This window comes from Octopus sinensis, linkage group LG28 (genome assembly GCF_006345805.1).
Source record: "Octopus sinensis linkage group LG28, ASM634580v1, whole genome shotgun sequence".
In the NCBI taxonomy this organism is placed as follows: Eukaryota; Metazoa; Mollusca; class Cephalopoda; order Octopoda; family Octopodidae; genus Octopus; species Octopus sinensis.
This window is the reverse complement of record NC_043024.1, coordinates 11,598,036-11,618,461: the sequence shown is the minus strand read 5'-3', so window position 1 is coordinate 11,618,461 and position 20,426 is coordinate 11,598,036. Positions and strand designations below refer to the sequence as shown.

Genomic DNA, 20,426 nt, shown 5'->3' with positions numbered 1-20,426 from the left:
ATGACTGACCATGGGATTGCACCTAGAAACTTACCCTCCCAGGCACAAGTCCGGGTAAGGTTGTTTGAGGAAGACCAGCGGTCACCCAAGCATGTCAGCCTCCCTTCTCCATGCCACCAGTGTTATCCAAGGGAAAGACAAAGGGGCCGATACAGCTTGACACCAGTAACGTCACAATTCATTTCTACAGCTGAAGGAACTGGAGCAACATGAAATAAAGTGTCTTGCTCAAGAACACAAGACAGCCTGGTCCGGGTATTGAACTCACTACCTCGTGATTGTGAGCCTGATGCTCTAACCACTGAGCCATGTTCCTTCACAATAACAACATAATAATTAAGTCAAATTTTGGCACAAGACCAGCAATTTTGAGGGAGTGGGGTAAGTTGATTACATTGATCCTTGTACTCAGCTGGTACTTATTTTATCAACCGCAAATGCCTAAAAGGCAAGATGAAAGATATACACACACATATATATTTATATATCTATGTTGTTGTTTGTTTGTTTCTTCTTGAGCCATGCCTGGCTCATAGGGGTCAGTTTCCCGGTTTCCTTGGCGTATAGGTTCCCCACCTGGACAAGACACCAGTCCATCGCAGGTAAGCTGCAAGATGCAGGAGGAAAGAGCGAGAAAAAATTGTGACGAAAGAGTCAGTAGAAGTTCGCCATTACCTTCTGCCGGAACTGCGTGGAGCTTTGGTGTTTTGCTCATAAACACACATCACCTGGTCTGAGATTCGAACCCATGATCCCTCGACCACGAGTCTGCTACTCTAACCACTAGGCCATGTGCCTCCACACACATATATATATATATCATCATCATCATCATCATCATTTAACATCCGTTTTCCATGCTGGCATGGGTTGGACGATTTGACTGAGGACTAGCGAACCAGATGGCTGCACTTGGCTCCAATCTGATCTGGCTGAGTTCCTACAGCTGGATGCCCTTCCTAACGCCAACCACTCCGAGAGTGTAGTGGGTGCTTTTAAAGTGCCACTGGCACGACACACACACAACCGTCTTTTTTCAGTTTCTATCTTCCAAATCAAGGCTTTAGTTTGCCCAAGGCTATGATAGAAGATACTTGCCCAGGGTGCCACGCAATGGGACTGAACCCACAACCATGTGGTTGTGAAGCAAGCTTCTTTTCATATAACCACACCTATACCTATATATAGTATACCTCAGACCTGCTATGCATGCAGTATCATTTAGTTCTTTTTCTCTTACATCTCTTAATACTTTTTCTTCTCTTTGATAAACATCACCCAAAGCGTTAGATTTCCTTCTTTCTTCTTTTACTGCTTTATCTTCATTATGTACTTCTTTGGTTGTTGTTCGTTTGCTTTATATTTTTTAACCTTTTTCACTTTTGTATTTTCGCTTGTCTGACTCTGTGTATTATTTGTCTCCTCTTTGTTTCATAATTTTACTTGAGTTATTTGTGTGATTCTTTTTTCTGACTTTCTATGTATCGTAAGATGCTTTAAATAATTAATTCAAAACTTTTAAACTATAAAATTCATTTATACATTATATTTTTATACATCATCATCATCGTTTAACGTCCGTTCTCCATGGGTTGGACGGTTCGACCGGGGATCTGTGAAGCCAGAAGGCTGCACCAGGCTCCGGACTTATCTGGCAATGTTTCTACAGCTGGATGCCCTTCCTAACGCCAACCACTCCATGAGTGTAGTGGGTGCTTTTTACGTGCCACCTGCACTGGTGCCAGGCGAGGCTGGCATCAGCCACGGTCAGATTGGTGCATTTTACGTGCCACCGGCATGGAAGCCAGTCGAGACGGCACTGGCTTCGGCCACGATTCGGATGGTGCTTTTTACGTGCCACTGACAATTTAAATATATTTGTTTTGCAAGATTTTTTATGTGAAATCGTGTATTGAAACAGACATTGTTATATTTAGGAATGGTCATTTGGCTAAACTGGCAAAATGACCATTCCTAAATACAACATATTTAAATATATTTTTATATATATTTATTTATATATATTTTTAATACAATAAGTATTTTCACACGGGTATATCTTTATGATGAGTTTGGATATTAATTTCCTTATACTCTTTTACATGTTTCAGTCATTTGACTGCGGCCATGCTGGAGCACCGCCTTTAGTCGAGCAAATCGACCCCGGGACTTATTCTTTGTAAGCCCAGTACTTATTCTATCGGTCTCTTTTGCTAAACCGCTTGATACAATTGAGCACTTAATTTAAATTCAGTATAAAATATTCTCATTGAATATATTTACCTAACGATTTATGTACCTGTCTATTGATTTAGGTATCTTTTTACCTGTTTCAGTCACTAGACTGGGTTGAAGAATTTTTAGTTGAATGAATTGACCCCAGCACTTATTCTTATTTCTTTATTGCCCACAAAGGGGCTAAACACAGAGGGGACAAACAAGGATAGACAAAGGGATTAAGTTGATTACATTGACCCCAGTGCGTAACTGGTACTTAATTTATCAACCCCGCAAGGATGAAAGGCTAAGTTGAGCTCAGGATGTAACGGCAGACGAAATACCACTAAGCATTTCTTTTGAAGCTTCATACTTATTCTACCTTATACACCAGGCAAATACATCCCATGCAGGTGGGGCCAGTTAGAATTTTCTTCAATTCGAGTAGCCCATCCCACTTAAAACGTCCCTGAATAAGAGGTGTTTAAGGATGATGAACAAAACACTCATGTTTCCAGAGGTGAATTCTTCAAACCCCAAAGAATTCCTTTCAACACATGGCTATGATGCTCCCCCACTACTTCTGCTCATGATCAGAGATGCACATATCGTCAGCCACTAAGGGACATGCTCAACTGGTTACGGTCAAACAACTGACAAGCAAATCTGTGGTATTGAGCAGAATATTTGCTGTAGCTCATCTTTTATACCAAGACAAAACAATGTACATGATAACACTTCCAATCAGTTAAGATCAGAAGCCACAAGAGCCATTGCATCAGTGTAATTATTATTATCATCATCATCAGGGTAATTATTATTATTATTATCAAGCATCAGGGTAATTATTATTATTATCATCAGGCTGGCAGAATCATTAGCACGCCAGGCAAAGTGCATAGCGATGTTTCTTCCATCCTTATATTCTGAGTTCAAATTCCGTCAAGGTCGACTTTGCCTTTCATCCTTTCGTGGTCGATAAATTAAGTACCAGTGAAACACTGGGGTCGATGTAATCGATTAATTCCCTCCTCCAAAATGGCTGCCCTTGTGGCAAAATTTTAAACCATTATTATTATTATTATTGTGGAGGTGCATGGCTTAGTGGTTAGGGTGTCAGCATCATGATCGTAAGATTGTGGTTTCAATTCCTGGACCGGGCAACGCGTTGTGTTCTTGAGGAAAACACTTCATTTCACGTTGCTCCAGTCCACTCAGCTGGCAAAAATTAGTAACGCTGCGATGGATTGGCGTCCCGTCCAACTGGGGTACACATACACCATAGAAACCGGGAAACCGGGCCCATGAGCCTGGCTAGGCTTTGAAAGGGCGCAATGGCCCAGTGGTTAGGGCAGCGGACTTGCGGTCAGAGGATCGCAGTTTTGATTCCCAGACCGGGCGTTGTGTGTGTTTATTGAGATAAAACACCTGAAAGCTTCACAAGGCTCCGGCAGGGGCTGGTGGTGACCCCTGTTGTACTCTTCGCCCCAACTTTCTCTCATTCTATACTCTTTTACTTGTTTCAGTCATTTGACTGCGGCCATGCTGAAGCACCGCCTTTACTCGAGCAAATCGACCCCGGGACTTATTCTTTGTAAGCCCAGGACTTATTCTATCGGTCTCTTTTGCCGAACCGCTAAGTGACGGGACGTAAACACACCAGCATCGGTTGTCATGCAATGCTAGGGGGACAAACACAGACACACACACATGCATATATATATATATACACGTACAACAGGCTTCTTTCAGTTTCCGTCTACCAAATCCACTCACAAGGCATTGGTCGGCCCGGGGCTATAGCAGAAGACACTTGCCCAAGATGCCACACAGTGGGACTGAACCCAGAACCATGTGGTTGGTTAGCAAACTACTTACCACACAGCCACTCCTGCGCCTATCTTCCTGTTTCTTGAGTAACGCTGTGATGGACTGGCATCCCATCTGCTGGGGAACACATACGCCATTGAAGCCGGGAAACTGGGCCCATGAGCCTGGCTAGGCTTTAAAAGGGTGCATTTATGGCTGCGGCCTTCGGGCTAAAACATTTTTAAGGATTTTAAGGATTATATCTGTGCAAATTACAGTCTGGTCTTGTCTGCTTTATAATAAGTTCTGTTGGGGTTGGGGCCCCAGTTGCTTCTACCTACAGCCGTTTCTGCATTCCCACACAGAGTGACCCTTAAATTGCTGTCTCCCTTTCTTTTCCAGGCTGTTTGCTGTGCTGATTACATGCACTGCTGCCCAGAAAACTTCATTTGTGATTTAAACCAGAAGAGATGTGTAAAAAAAGGTTTCTTATTTTTGATGTCACCATTGAAGACCGCTAAACAAGCCCAGGCTGGAGCAACATCATAAACATGAAAATCTGTCACGTTAACATTTTACATTTCTTCTTTCATTCTTTCAAATTCCTTGTCTTTTTTTTTTTTATTCATTTACTTTCAATTTTATTTTTTTGTATCTCTTCGTTAATTTTTATATAATAGTTTGAGCAATTAAAAAAACTGAATGCCTTATTGATGTCATGCAGTCTTTGTTTTTTTGTTTGTCTTGTGTTCTTGCATTTGATTTCAGTCTTTGAATGACACTTACGCTGGGAATCACATCTTGAAGACTTTGAATAAATTATTTCAACCCCAGTAGTTTTCGTTGTACTAAATTCATTGATTACTCTTTTACTTGATTCAGTCATTTGACTGCGGCCATACTGGAGCACCGCCTTTAGTCGAGCAAATCGACCCCGGGACTTATTCTTTTGCAAGCCCAGTACTTATTCTATCGGTCTATTTTGCCGAACCGCTAAGTGACGGGGACATAAACACACCAGCATCGGTTGTCAAGCAATGCTAGGGGACAAACACAGACACACAAACACACACACATACACATACACCTGCCTGGTTCAGCTGCTCTACATTGATAAGGGGCAAATATATATAAATTATAAAAATACTATAAAAAAATATATACTGTACACATTCAAGCGTGATCGTTACCAAAGTCGCCTTACTGGCACCTGTGCTGGTGGCACGTGTAAAAGTGAGGTCATTCTAGTGAGGTCATTGCCAGTACCGCATGACTGGCCCCCGTGCCGGTGGCACGTAAAAAGCACCCACTACACTCTCGGAGTGGTTGGCGTTAGGAAGGACATCCAGCTGTAGAAACTCTGCTAGATCAAGATTGGAGCCTGGTGCAGCCTTCTGGCTTCCCAGACCCCAGTTGAACCGTCCAACCCATGCTAGCATGGAAAGCGGACGTTAAACAATGATGATGATGATGGTACTGTTCCTATTCTGTGGGTTTTCACCTATCGTGAGGTTGTTTGTGGAAGATTAAAAGTCGCCCATACATGCCGGCCTCCCCTCTCCACACCACCAGTGTTATCCAAGGGAACGGCAAAGGGGCCGATACAGTTTGGCACCAGTGATGTCGCAACTCTTTTCTACAGCTGAGTGAACTGGAGCAACATGAAATAAAGTGTCTTGCTCAAGAACACAACACAACAGCCCAGTACGGGATTCGAACTCACAACCTCACAATCATAAATAAGCTCGACGCTCTAACCACTGAAAAAAAACATAAGTACCAGGGACGATTCTTCAACTAAAATTCTTCAAGGTGGTGCCGCAGCCTGGCCACAGTCTCACAACTGAAACCAGGACAAACTAAACAAATAGCAAATAGGACAAGCTAAACAAATAGCAAATAAGACAATGTTAGCTGTAGATACACCATTTTGTTGGAATAATAAAGAGAGGTCATAGCTGGACTAATCTGGATGAGGGTTGACCCAGGGCTAAACAACAAGGACAAAATTACTATTTACAGTTTTTATTCTCATGATATTTACATCAGGATCTCTTGGCTTTTTTCCCGGTCTTTTGTGAGGATGTTCCAGAGTTGTTCTTCTTCCATTTTCTTTTACCTGTGAAAGACAACAGAAGGAAATGAAACATTACCAGAAATACCTTTTACTCTCTTACTTGCTTTCAGTCAATTTGACTGTGGTCATGCTGGAGCACCGCCTTTTTAGTCGATCGAGCAAAGCGACCCCCAGGACTTATTCTTTGTAAGCCTAGTACTTATTCTATCTGTCTCTTTTTTAGCCGAACCGCTAAGTTACGGGGACGTAAACACACAAGCATCGGTTGTCAAGCGATGTTGGGGGGGGGGGACAAACACATACACACTAACATATACACACATACATATATATATACATACATATACATATATATACATATACATATATATACATATACATACATATACATATATATATACCCGTCCAACCCATGCTAGCATGGAAAACGGACGCTAAATGATGATGATGATGATATATACATACATATACATATATATATATATATGACGGGCTTCTTTCAGTTTCCATCTACCAAATCCACTCACAAGGCTTTGGTCTGCCCGAGGCTATAGTAGAAGACATTTGCCCAAGGTGCCATGCAGTGGGACTGAACCCGGAACCATGTGGTTCGTCAGCAATTTACTTACCACATAGCCCTCCTGCGCCTGTTAAATCTTCTTCAAATCACGTTCTTTCATTTTAAAACAAAGAAGGACACTTTAATGTAATCCAAGATATATAAAATGATGGGAACGTCGCGGTTGGATCTTCATCGATCAAAAGTCTACTCAATCGGGACGGGACTGACCGGGGATAAAACAACAAGAGAAATGAACTGAGAACACTTGCAACGTGGTATACTTTGCTTAAAATAACTGCAAAATATCCTTTGGATCATTCCATCTGACCTGGGCAAGTATGGAAGAGATGGATGTTAAATGATGATGATGGAAAGCCAGACATACTTTTACTTACTTTTTACTTTTACTTGTTTCAGTCATTTGACTGCGGCCATGCTGGAGCACCGCCTTTAGTCGAGCAAATTGACCCGGGGACTTATTCTTTGTAAGCCCAGTACTTATTCTATCGGTCCCTTTTTGCCGAACCGCTAAGTAACGGGGACGTAAACACACCAGCATCGGTTGTCAAGCAATGCTTGGGAGACAAACATATACACACAAACACACACACATACATATATACGACAGGCTTCTTTCAGTTTCCGTCTACCAAATCCACTCACAAGGCATTGGTCAGCCCGAGGCTATAGTAGAAGACACTTGCCTAAGATGCCACGCTGTGGGACTGAACCCGGAACCATGTAGTTCGTAGCCACTCCTGCGCCTGTTTGTTTTCTCAAAAAATTGGAAAGAAGCACCACTGACCTACAATTATCATCACATGATGTCAAGATAAGGGGGCACAGACACACCCTGCTCCTCCATGTGACGCTGAGTCACTCATATATATATATATTGACTCAGCTTCACATGTTTTACACACCCATAAAACTAAGTCATATGAGATGAGTCAAATCTATATATATAAAGCTGAAGTTGTCTGTCTGTGTGTGGCAGGTTTGGTAGCCTTCAACTAACACTATCTCCTCCGAGACCCTGCGACGCAAGTTGACCAAAATTGAGAGTATGATAGAAGAAGGCTTGCTCTTCCTTCCGTAGAAGAAAAATTCAAATTGGACCATGTTAACACCAAAAATTATTTACATCAAAAAGGTGCTTTTTTTTCTATGAAAATCCCTATTTTTTGACTGCTGTGTCGCCATTTTTCTGTGTTTTTCAACCAGAAAAACGTTCACTTAAAGAGAATAACAAGCTACATAATGCAAAATTTTTACTTTTCAAAAATTCCAATTCTAAAGGGTCGAAACATACCCGAGCAATGCCGGGCGATATGGCTAGTCTATATATATAAAGCTGAAGTTGTCTGTGTGTGGCAGGTTTGGCAGCCTTCAACTAACACTATCTCCTCCGAGACCCTGCGGTGCAAGTTGACCAAAATTGAGAGTATGATAGAAGAAGGCTTGCTCTTCATTCCGTAGAAGATAAAATTCAAATCGGACCATGTTAACACCAAAAATTATTTACATCAAAAAGGTGCTTCTTTTCTATGAAAATCCCTATTTTTTACGATTTTTTGCCTGCTGTGTCGCCATTTTTCGGTGTATTTCAACCAGAAAAATATTCACTTAAAGAGAATAACAAGCTACATAATGCAAAATTTTTACTTTTCAAAAATTCCAATTCTAAACGGTCGAAAAGAATTCTTTTGTGATGTCATTGGTTTTGAGCGAACGACGGATTTTCCTCTACTTTATTCTTAATGAAGACTGTTGCAGTCTTAACTTCTTAATAGATTTTCAGTGCAGTTCGAAACTTTAGCTTCATTTTGCTTTAAATCTACAGGTAATTTTTTTTTCTCCATAATGTTAATAGAAGGAATATTAACCAAAAATACCAACAACTGAAGTCGGCATTACACGTTTGCTGCACATTCAGAGCAAACTCGACCTTTACCACACTATACTTTTATTCATACTCTTTACTCTTTTACTTGTTTCAGTCATGTGACTGTGGCCATGCCGGAGCACCGCCTTTAGTCGATCAAATCGACCCCAGGACTTATTCTTTGTAAGCCTAGTACTTATTCTATCAGTCTCTATTTTCCGAACCGCTAGGTTACGGGGACGTAAACACACCAGCATCGGTTGTCAAGCGATGTTGGGGGGACAAACACACATATACATATATACGATGGGCTTCCTTCTGTTTCCATCTACCAAATCCACAAGGCTTTGGTCAGCCCGAGGCTATAGTAAAAGACACTTACCCAAGGTGCCACGCAGTGGGACTGAACCCGGAACCATGTGATTCGTAAGCAAGCTACTTACCACACAGCCACTCCTGCGCCTATAGATTGAAACTATGTCAAAACTTTGTTAACGCGACATCAAAGTCTGCCGTTTTAAGCACAACTAAAAAACAAACCCAAGCAACGCCGGGCTACACTGCTAGTTATATTATAAAAGAGAAAATGATTTCTGTCTGTCTGTCTGACCATAATGTCTGTGTAGAGAGAGGGAAGAAGGGGAGAAGAAAAAATTTGTTGAGAGTGAAAAATAGATAGGTAGCTAGTGTTGCCACCCTAGTAACTATCAGGTTTTGATTTAAAATGTGAGAATTTTAAGTGCAACTCTGTCAACACTACTATGCAACACACTTCAAAAGGGTCTGTGTTGTATACATGGTCCCACCCATGCCAGCATGGAAGGCAGACATTAAACGATGATGTATATATATATATATATATATATAGACATTAAACGATGATGTATATATAGCATTGTGCTGATGATGATGATGTATATATATATATACTACATAGTTTTTCTTGTTTGGTCGTTTGCGTGTGTGTCTTTCAGCATATAGACCAGTGGTTTTCAACCAGGGTTCCGCAAGAAGTTACAAAACTGCTAAAATCGGCTGTAATTTTTAAGTCTCCTGTGCAGATATGTGTGCATAGGACAATTAAATTATTGCACAGGGGTTCCTCGAGCCAGTGGAATATTTCCTTGGGGTTCCGCTCCAGCAAAAATGTTGAAAAGCACTGATATAGACAATACAACACATACTTTAAAACCACAGGCTTATTCTGTGGGTCTGTTTTGCTGAACCACTAAGTTATGGGGACATCAACACACCAACATCGGTTGTCAAGTGATGAAGGGAGGACAAACACAGACACACACAAATATATACATACACATATATATAATGATGATGACATCATTGAAATCTCAAAGCTATAAGATAATGTATGATTAATTCCAAAGAATGTGAATAAATAAGCTGTGTATTTGAGAGACTAATCTGGTTATTAAATGGTTAAATGGCAAATGACTGTTCACAGGTCATAAAATCCTTTTACTTACCTTTTGGATTAAATGTTGCTGGGATCCGTCCATTAGAAATGTGATAAGGCGTCAAAAGTTGTGTATCGAGTGGAATCCATGGCACATTGAGTGGGTGAGCAGCATTGATATTCTTGGAATATTTCCGGTAGAGGTCAGAGCAGTTTAATCTAACAAAATAAAATGGTACCCTTTTACTCTTTTACACATTTCAGTCATTTGACCGTGGCCATGCTGGAGCATTGCCTTTAGTAAAACAAATCAACTCCAGGACTTATTTTTTTGTAAGTCTAGTACTTATTCTATTGGTCTCTTTTGCTGAACCGCTAAGTTACGGGGACATAAACAGACCAACATCGATTGTCAAGCGATAGTGGGGGGACAAACAAAGACACACACACACAAACATATGACAGGTTTCTTTCAGTTTCCGTCTACCAAATCCACTCAGAAGGCTTTGGTTGGCCCAAGGCTATAGTAGCAGACACTTGCCCAAGGTGCCATGCAGTGGGACTGAACCCAGAACCATGTGGTTTGTAAGCAAGCTACTTACCACAAAGCCACTCCCACATACATACATGCATATATATATATATACATATATACGACAGGCTTCTTTCAGTTTCTGTCTACCAAATCCACTCACAAGGCTTTGGTCGGCCCGAGGCTATAGTAGAAGACACTTGCCCAAGGTGCCATGCAGTGGGACTGAACCCGGAACCATGTGGTTGGGAAGCAAGCTACTTACCACACAGCGACTCCAACACCTGAATGCTTATGAACTTCGTAGACAATGGAAACTTAAATATTTGCTTTCCTTTAGTAAAAGTTACTTAATTTCAACTAATTAATAAGCAACTACACAGCACCTGAAAACTAAGACACCTGAATGTTTTCAGATGAAGCTCAGCTTCATCAGAACTCAACTGGGACTAAACAACAAGAAATTTTCATAAATAGATTATAATCTTTTCTATTTTAGGTTCAAGGCCGGAAATTTTTGGGGGGGAGGTGGCCAGTCAATTAGATCGACCCCAGTACGCAACCGGTACTTAATTTATCAACCCTGAAAGGATGAAAGGCAAAGTAGAGATTGGTAGAATTTGAACTCAGAACGTAAAGACAAATGAAATACCATTATTTATATTTGACGGATATTTGTCATCTTGTTTGTTGTTAACACAACAGTTCGGCTGATATACCCTCCAGCCTTCATCAGGTGTTTTGGGGAAATTTCGAACCTGGGTTCCCATTCCTAAGGTATTTTTCAATGTTATTATTATTATTATTCAGATCACTGTCTTGAAATGAACTCGGAATCTTGGGGTTAGTAGCCCGCACCCTTAATCACTATGCGAAAAGCCCGTGGGCATATGGCGTAGTGGTTAAGAGCGCGGGCTACTAACCCCAAGATTCCGAGTTTGATTCTAGGCAGTGACCTGAATAATAATAATAATAATAATAACAACAACAACAACATCAAAAAATACCTTAGGAATGAGAACCCAGGTTCGAAATTTCCCCCAAGACACCTGATGAAGGCTGGAGGGTATATCAGTGGAAATGTTGTGTTAACAACAAACAAGATGAGGACAAATATCCATCAAATGTAAATAATGTACATAATTCCTCATCTCTTAAATATAGAACTGTATGCAATAGCACTTAGCGTTTCTCCCGGCATGCTACCGTTTCTGCCAGCTTGCCACCTTATAAATAGATTATAATGAATAAATCTAAATAACTTACATGGTAGGACGATTTGAAACAGCTTCGCTTATCATACAACTGGTCTCTCCAGCACAATGGCTCAGCAGATATGTTGAAGATTTTAGACTGGAAAATACAAGTTGGATTAAAACAATAGAATTCTTGAGTCAAAGGAAACTGGAAGTGATTGGCGTCATCTAAAATTGTTTAATCTTTTAGCATTCAAACTGGCCGTATCCAACCAAAATATTTAAATTCAACTGATGATCTAGTGATGTGCACAATTCTTCTTTATCAAAATTTTGTTGCATACCCATTTAAATATTAGCTGATGATTCATTTTCTATGGTGATGTTTAAACAAAATTTTAATATTTTTACCTTTTGCTCAATTTAAAATTTTAATATTTTTACCTTTTGCTTAATTTAAGATTTTAATATTTTTACCTTTTGCTCAATTTAAAATTTTAATATTTTTACCTTTTGCTCAATTTACCTGGATTTACCTGTAATTAAAGTCACTTTGAGACAAAAGTTATGCAATAGAATTGATTAAGAACCCTTTCTTTAATTATGTTCCAAATATCACATTAATATGTTGATAAGTAAAAAAGTTACAGTTATTTAATGAAACAAGTCTAAATTCATGATTATTTTAGAATTTAATTGAAACTCATGAGGGGTGTATTTTGGTCAGAAATATAGTAACGAAAGGGTTAACTCGTTTTAAGCTGAAACTGGCTGGATCTGGCCTCTCGCACCAACCTGACAATGTCGTTCTAAAACTGAACAATCACATCATCGAACTCTCTCAGCTACAGGATAATCCAGGATTAATTCAAAACAATATAAATAAACAAACATTACATTCGACAAATTAATCTGAATACAAAAAGGTTAATAAAGTTTATAAATTTGGTGCAGGGCTGGGGGGGGGGGCGGGGGGTGATGCAGGGTACAAAAGAATTGTAATGATTTTTGTTTCAAGATGGCAGTGTTGTTAGCATGCCAGACAAAATGCTAAGAGGTATTTTCTCCATCTTTGAGGATGAGGGCAGCGAGCTGGCAGAATGGTTAGCACTCAGGATGAAATACTTAGCGGTATTTCGTCTGCCGTTACGTTCTGAGTTCAAATTCCACCGAGGTCGACTTTGCCTTTCATCCTTTCAGGGTTGATTAAATAAGTACCAGTTATGCACTGGGGTCGATGTAATCGACTTAATCCATTTGTCTGTCCTTGTTTGTCCACTCTATGTGTAACCCCTTGTGGGTAGTAAAGAAATAGGTATTTCATCTGTCATTATGTTCTGAGTACTAATTCATCCGAAAGGATGAAAGGCAAAGTTGACCTCGGCGGAATTTTGAACTCAGAACGTAACGGCAGACGAAATACCTATTTCTTTACTACCAACAAGGGGCTAAACACAGAGGGGACAAACAAGGACAGACAAACGGATTAAGTTGATTATATTGACCCCAGTGTGTAACTGGTACTTAATTTATCGACCCCAAAAGGATGAAAGGCAAAGTCAACCTCGGCGGAATTTGAACTCAGAACGTAACGGCAGACGAAATACCGCTAAGCATTTCGCCCGGCATGCTAACGATTCTGCCAATCCTCTGCCTTAAAGTCAAATACCCTGCTCAAGGGTGCAACAGTGACCTAAAGTAATATCTTGACCATGCGCGGGCATGGCTGTGTGGTTAGGGAGCTTGCTTCTTAGCTACATGGTTTCGGGTTCAGTCCCACTGCGTGGCACTTTGCGTAGGTGTCTTCCACTATAGCCCCGAGCTGACCGGAGCTTTGTGATTCAATTCGGTAGGTGGAAGTTACTGCCGTGTGTGTATGTGTGCGTATAGCTGCTCAGTGCCTCTCCGAAAGAGAGAGAGGGTATTTAGTAGTTTAACACATAAATATCTCGGTTAATATGTGTGGGAGACCCCTTAGAGTAAAGGACACTAAAACATTGCATTGGAAACTGTCTTCTTACCTGTGAAGTTTGCAGAAAATGTTGTAGAGAAAGGTGTTGCAATGGACAGGACTGAAATGAGAAGAATTAAAAGACATCAATTATACCATTTAACATGGTTTTTGTCCTTGGGTAGCAGCAGTTATTTCCTATTCACTTATCCCTAGAAAGTATGAAAAATGGTCAATATTTCCTTCAAACTTTGCTTTTTCGATATTTATTCAAACCCCAAAGAATCGCTCTCAGCGTATGGTTATGATGCTCCCCCACTGCTGCTGCTCGTCATCAGAGATGCTCACACTGTCAGCCACTGAGGGACATGCTTAAATGGTTATGGTCAAGTAAGTGACCACAAGCAAATCTGAGGTTTAAGGAAGGACATTTGCTGTAATGATATTTCTGCTTCAGCTACTCAGCGCTGAATCTGTCTGAAGCATAATGGAAAATAGGTCGGTTTGAAAACATTGATGTCCAAGTGACAAAAGCAAAATGTGAAGGGAATAGTAGTCATTTCCTTTACTTTGTAAATAGAAGCAAATAGGAAATAACACTCACAGACTGAATATAAAAAGATTGAAGTTTTGTCACAGTGTTATTAACTCCTTAGTATTCAAACTAGCAATACCGGCCCAAATAATCTGTATCTTGTTCAAATTGACCAGATCCAGCCTCTCACACCTACCCTGCATTGTCATTCTCAGAATAAACAATCATATCATTGGAATCTCAAAGCCGCAAGATAATGCATGGTTAATTCAAAACAATTTTGATGACTGGCATCCGTGCTAGTGGAGCGCTAAGAGCACCATCCTAGCATGATTGTTGCCAGAGCAGCTGACTGGCTCCCATGCAGGTAGCACATAAAAAACACCTTTTGAGCGTGGTTTTTGCCAGAACTGCATGACTGGCTCTCATGCCGGTGGCACATAAAAGCACCTACTACACTCTTGGAGTGGTTGGCATTAGGAAGGGCATCAAGCTGTAGAAACTCTGCCAGATCAGATTGAGCCTGGTGCAGCCTTCTGGCTCACCAGTCCTTAGTCAACCCATCCAACCCATGCCAGCATGGAAAGCAGATGTTAAACAACATTGATGATGATGATATACAGACACACATACATACATACATACATATATATATATATATCATCATCATCATTATCATCATTTAACATCCGCTTTCCATGCTAGCATGGGTTGGACGATTTGACTGCGGTCTGGTGAACCAGATGGCTGCACCAGGCTCCAATCTTGATCTGGCAGAGTTTCTACAGCTGGATGCCCTTCCTAACACCAACCACTCAAAGAGTGTACTGGGTGCTTTTTATGTGCTACCTGCAGAGGTGCCATATATATATATATATACATATATATATATGGGGGAGGGGTGCATGTGTGAGTGTCCTGGCTTGACAACCTGTGCTGGTGTGTTTACATCTCTGCAACTTAGCAGTTCAGCAAAAGAGACTAATACAATAAGTACTGGGGTCAATACATCTGATTAATTCTTCAAGGCGATGCCCCAGCATGGCCGCAGTCTAAAGACTGAAACAAGTAAGAGAATAAAAGACATTTAATATATTAATTATTAGAATACAACAACAACAATTACAAAAAAACCACATATTACTTGAATTTCTGCAGAATTTTCGGGAAATTGTATATTTCGTACATCAAAATTTCTGAAGTGAAAGCATCAATCCGAACTGGAAAGTAAAAAAAAACAAACATAAAACGTAAAAAAAAATACATCAAAACTTAGAAAATTAATTTTATATATATATATATTTATATATATTGGGTTGTCCGGAAAGTTCATGCCAAATTTTAAAGGAAAGAAAATGGCCAATAAATACTTGCCATTACATTTTTTAATCAACCAAATATGAACCATTTTGTTGCACAATGCGTCTCCATCTTACCCTCTTCCCAGAATTGAGGTGGTATATTTTTGCTATATATATATATACACATACATACATACATACATACATATATATATATATATATATGTAGGTCCCGGGGTGAGTCGGGGTTAACCACAGTAAATAAGGTACTCAATACATAGCAGAGTAAAATAATTTATTTTATAGAAGGAGCTTCTACAGGACTAGAACTGTTTCATTCAAATGAAATCTTCAGGAAGCTTCAGGATGAAATCTTCAGGAGCTTCCTGAAGATTTCATTTGAATGAAACAGTTCTAGTCTTGTAGAAGCTCCTTCTATAAAATAAATTATATATGTATATATATATATATATATATATGTATATATATAAGTTCAGCAAACAATTTAGATTCAAATGAATATGGTACTTAATTTAGATGCACCAGAATTTTTTTATGGTGTTACCCATAAAAATATGCGGGGTGATTATAATAAAAAATAAGCAACAAGAATGGATCCGGTAATTTAGTACAATTGTTTCATACTACAACATTTTATTAAAAGCTGTAAATATTGCAGCAGATTTAAGATGCCGAGTAATCTTCAGCTAATTTTATATAGGTTTTCCAATAATATAAAGTTCTCAGGTCAATTAATAACATCTTAGGGAGGGTAAATATACAGATAAAGATGTAGATATGAATCTCAGGAACATGAGGTAGTGTAGTTAGGATGCCAACCTGACCAAAACTAAGTTCACAACTAACTGTTGTAAGAAAAATTTCCTTAGTTATAAGAATGGGGGGTAAAGGCAGGTTAAGAAATCAAGTTAGTTGAAGAAAAGAAGGGGAAAAAATTTAGGAGATGTAAAAGACAAACAGATTGTCGCTAGTGTATATATATATATATATATATATAAATATTAAATTAGAGATAAAATCAAACAGTGAAAAACATAAAGCAAAACATAGAAATAAAATTAATTAATATAATTTTATTTCTACGTTTTGGTTTATGTTTTTCATTGTTTGATTTGCCTAATTGTGGTTTTATCTCTAATTTAATATATATATTTATGCTGTAAAATTGGATTTAATCCTAAATATAATTTTTCCCTGTAAGTTTGGATTTACTCCCTAATATTATTATATATATATATATACTAGCAGTATCGCCCGGCGTTGCTCAGGTTTGTAAGGGAAATAGCTATAAAGCATTTTTAGAGAGTTATAGCAAAAAAATGGAAAAAAAAATGATGGTAAATTTTTTTTTGAGAGTAAAAAAAGGTTGAGTTGCGTCCCCTAGACAGTCTGTGGTTTGTTTTTTTTTATTCTCGACCCCATGTCGAATTTATCGATTTTTTTCAGAACTGGGGCAACTTTTCAAAATTTTCGCTGCGTTAGTTTTGAATTATGACATTGGGCTATGTGTGTGTCAAGTTTCATCAGAATCGGTTGAAAGCCATGGTCAGGGTGAGGGTACGAGAAAACAGACACACAGAAACACGCACAGACAAACTGCCGTTTATATAGAGAGAGAAGAGATGAGACCCATATTGGAGTACGGGATTCAAGCCTCTTCTCCTTATCTCCTCAAAGACATACATCATCTCGAAAGAGTCCAGAAGCTGGCTACCCGCATGGTTCTTGGTCTCAAGCATTTGTCTTATGAAGAAAGGCCAAAGACGCTCAACCTTTGTTCTCTAGAAAAACGACAACGCCGTGGTGATCTCATTCTTGCTCACAACATCATAAGTGGAAAGTGTAACCTCTCGAAAGAGCTGTTCTTCACTCCTGCTCCAGAGCGTCGGCTGCAGGGTCACTCCGAAAAGCTCTATCTGCGATGATTTCATCTCAATCAAAGGAGAGGGGCTTTCTCCGTCCGGGTTGCGGATCCGTGGAATAATCTGCCGGACAAGATGGTGAAGATGCCGACGACCGCTCGGTTCAAAGTCTCTCTTGACCAGAAATGGTCTGAACTCTTTACATGAACACCACCCTGTACATAACTCCATGTCCCCCTACATGGCCTTGCTTTTTGCTTTTTGAGTCAAAAATTAACTAACTAACATATATATATATAGGTGTGGCTGTGTTTCAATGTGGCCAGTACCACTTCTCGTCTGCAAGAGATTAAAGATAAAAGATGAGCTAAGTGCCAGCTGCTTCTCCCATGCATAATACGAATGAAAGACGGGTGGATGCTGATGATGCCAATGACGATGATGAAGACACAAGCCAAGCACCCAGACAAACAAGACATGAAAAGATGAGGGAAGAGGGAAGAAGCCCTTAAACATAACAAGTGGTAATGGGGAGGGGTCGGGATGGCAAGTGATGAGAAGAACAAACCTTTTAAAACTGGAATTTCTTTTCTAATAAGAGACGAGATCCACATTTTGCTCAGTTCGTCTTGGGTCGTCTCTTCATAACCAAACTTGCTCTGATATTCCAACTTTGGTAAAAGATGAAGAAAAGTCTTCTTCTGAAAAACAAAAACGACAAAACGAATATTATAAATTACTTGTGTTAGATGTTCGTTAGCCCAAGTCGGGCTTAATTAATTAGACCTATGATTAGAGTGTGCCATCCATGACCATCCCATTCCATTTTCAGACAATGCATCATAACTATTTTTCTTTTATTCTTTTACTAGCCACAGCTCAAGAGCTACGGCCATGCTGGGGCATTACCATTTTCCAAACTGTATTCTTCTTTTGCGGCGAGCTGGCAGAATCGTTAGCACGCCAGGCGAAATGCTTTGCGGTATTTCGTCTGCCGCTATGTTCTGAGTTCAAATTCTGCCAAGGTCAACTTTGCCTTTCATCCTTTCGGGGTCAATAAATTAAGTACCAGTTATGCACTGGGGTCGATGTAATTGACTTAATACCTATGTCTGTCCTTGTTTGTCCCCTCTGTGTTTAGCCCTTTGTGGGTAATAAAGAAATATGCATTCTTCTTTTGCATGATGGTAGAAGCTTGTTTCAGGAGACTTGAGCTGCCATTTCTAGCAGGCTAGCCAACCACAGAGAGACTTCCAGCATTATTTTTTTCAGCCCCATATGAGGGTGAACCCTAATTGGGAGTTAAGGGTTCTCTGCTTTTCCCTAACCCCATCTCTCTTTCTTTTTTTTTGATCACTCCATTCCCTGCTAATTTCCAGATGCTTCTGGACAACAAAAAAAGTACGAAGCACGAGTACATGGAACATGACCTATTCTTATGAACAACAAAAGATACAAATGGAAAACAAGACAAGCAACATAAAGAACGACCCTTCATCAGTTGTTGGCTGTTTTTCTAGTCTCGTATTTCGAGCATTTAACAACAATATATGCTTTCTATAAAACAGTTGCTCCCGCAAAGCAAATTAAATAAAATTTGGGATTTTGTGGAGGGTCAAAATTGGTAACACAAACAGGACAGTGAAACCAAACAGGAAGGGCTGCTAAGCCTGAACGAGGTTGTGGTGGCGAATGCGTAAATCAAGCTAGGACAGGAAACAAACAAGAACACATCTTCCTTGTTCCAGCTACAATGGAGGGAAAGAAAGAAAAATGGCCGATGGTCAGCCACGTGAGCAAGGGAGGAGGAGTGAGGGAGAGAGAGTGACAGAGTAATAGGATAGAATAGTGGGAGAAGAGGAGGTAAAAGAATAAGAGAGAGAAAAATGAAAGAGTAAAAAGATCATATAGAATGCACATCAGAATTATTAAGATTAAACTTACTTATTTACATACATACATATATATATATATATATATAAATTAATAATAAATATTAGGGAATAAATCCAAACTTACAGGGAAAAATCAGATTTAGGATTGAATCCAATTTTATAGTAAAATATTATATTATATTAAATTAGAGACAAAACCACAATTAGGCAAATCATACAATGAAAAACGTAAGCCAATACATAAGATTATTTAATTTATTTAAATATATGACAAAATTATTAAAAAAATATAATTAATATCACACTACGATCGTTTCATGCCTGCTAACTTCTTCAAATTTTTGAGTCACAGTCATTCATCAGGTGGTTTAAATATTTATCTTGGCGAGGTTTAAACAATAATAATTTTGTTATATATTTAATAATTTAAATAATCTTATGTATTGGCTTAAGTTTTTCATTGTTTGATTTGCCTAATAGTGGTTTTATCTCTAATTTAATATAATATAATATATATATATATATTATATATATATATATATATATATATATAAATTAATAATAAATATTAGGGAATAAATCCAAACTTACAGGGAAAAATCAGATTTAGGATTGAATCCAATTTTATAGTAAAATATTATATTATATTAAATTAGAGACAAAACCACAATTAGGCAAATCATACAATGAAAAACGTAAGCCAATACATAAGATTATTTAATTTATTTAAATATATGACAAAATTATTAAAAAAATATAATTAATATCACACTACGATCGTTTCATGCCTGCTAACTTCTTCAAATTTTTGAGTCACAGTCATTCATCAGGTGGTTTAAATATTTATCTTGGCGAGGTTTAAACAATAATAATTTTGTTATATATTTAAATAATTTAAATAATCTTATGTATTGGCTTAAGTTTTTCATTGTTTGATTTGCCTAATAGTGGTTTTATCTCTAATTTAATATAATATAATATATATATATATATATATATATATATATATGTATAAATTAAATTAGAGATAAAACCACTATTAGGCAAGTCAAACAATGAAAAACATAAACCAATACATAAAAATAAAAATAATTAATATAATATACAAAATATATAAAAAATATAAAATTCAAAATTTAAATTATTAAATTTAAAATTATTAATTTATA

The 20,426-nt window shown here is 38.5% G+C and overlaps 2 protein-coding genes across 6 annotated transcripts in view; one reads left to right on the top strand and one right to left on the bottom strand.

Annotated features, from left to right (window-relative positions):
* Window positions 1-4,745, top strand: part of LOC115225887 (progranulin) — a 39,986-nt gene extending 35,241 nt beyond the window's left edge. For both annotated transcript variants that reach the window (XM_029796888.2, XM_029796889.2), the window contains one exon: window positions 4,429-4,745. In XM_029796888.2, the coding sequence (XP_029652748.1) occupies window positions 4,429-4,575 (147 nt within the window). In that variant the 3' untranslated portion in view covers window positions 4,576-4,745. The remainder of the gene's footprint in view (window positions 1-4,428) is intronic.
* The window catches only part of LOC115225888, a 41,250-nt gene that overhangs the window by 902 nt on the left and 19,922 nt on the right, over window positions 1-20,426 (bottom strand). For 3 of the 4 annotated variants that reach the window (XM_036514752.1, XM_036514754.1, XM_036514753.1), the window contains 6 exons: window positions 17,931-18,063; window positions 15,323-15,398; window positions 13,714-13,764; window positions 11,763-11,849; window positions 10,035-10,183; window positions 6,040-6,145 (listed from right to left, as the gene is read on the bottom strand). In XM_036514752.1, coding sequence (XP_036370645.1) covers window positions 6,072-6,145; window positions 10,035-10,183; window positions 11,763-11,849; window positions 13,714-13,764; window positions 15,323-15,398; window positions 17,931-18,063 — 570 coding nt within the window. In that variant the 3' untranslated portion in view covers window positions 6,040-6,071. Of the gene's footprint in view, window positions 1-6,035; window positions 6,146-10,034; window positions 10,184-11,762; window positions 11,850-13,713; window positions 13,765-15,322; window positions 15,399-17,930; window positions 18,064-20,426 lie in introns of those variants that run through there. The other variant, XM_029796890.2, reaches the window with a different exon arrangement.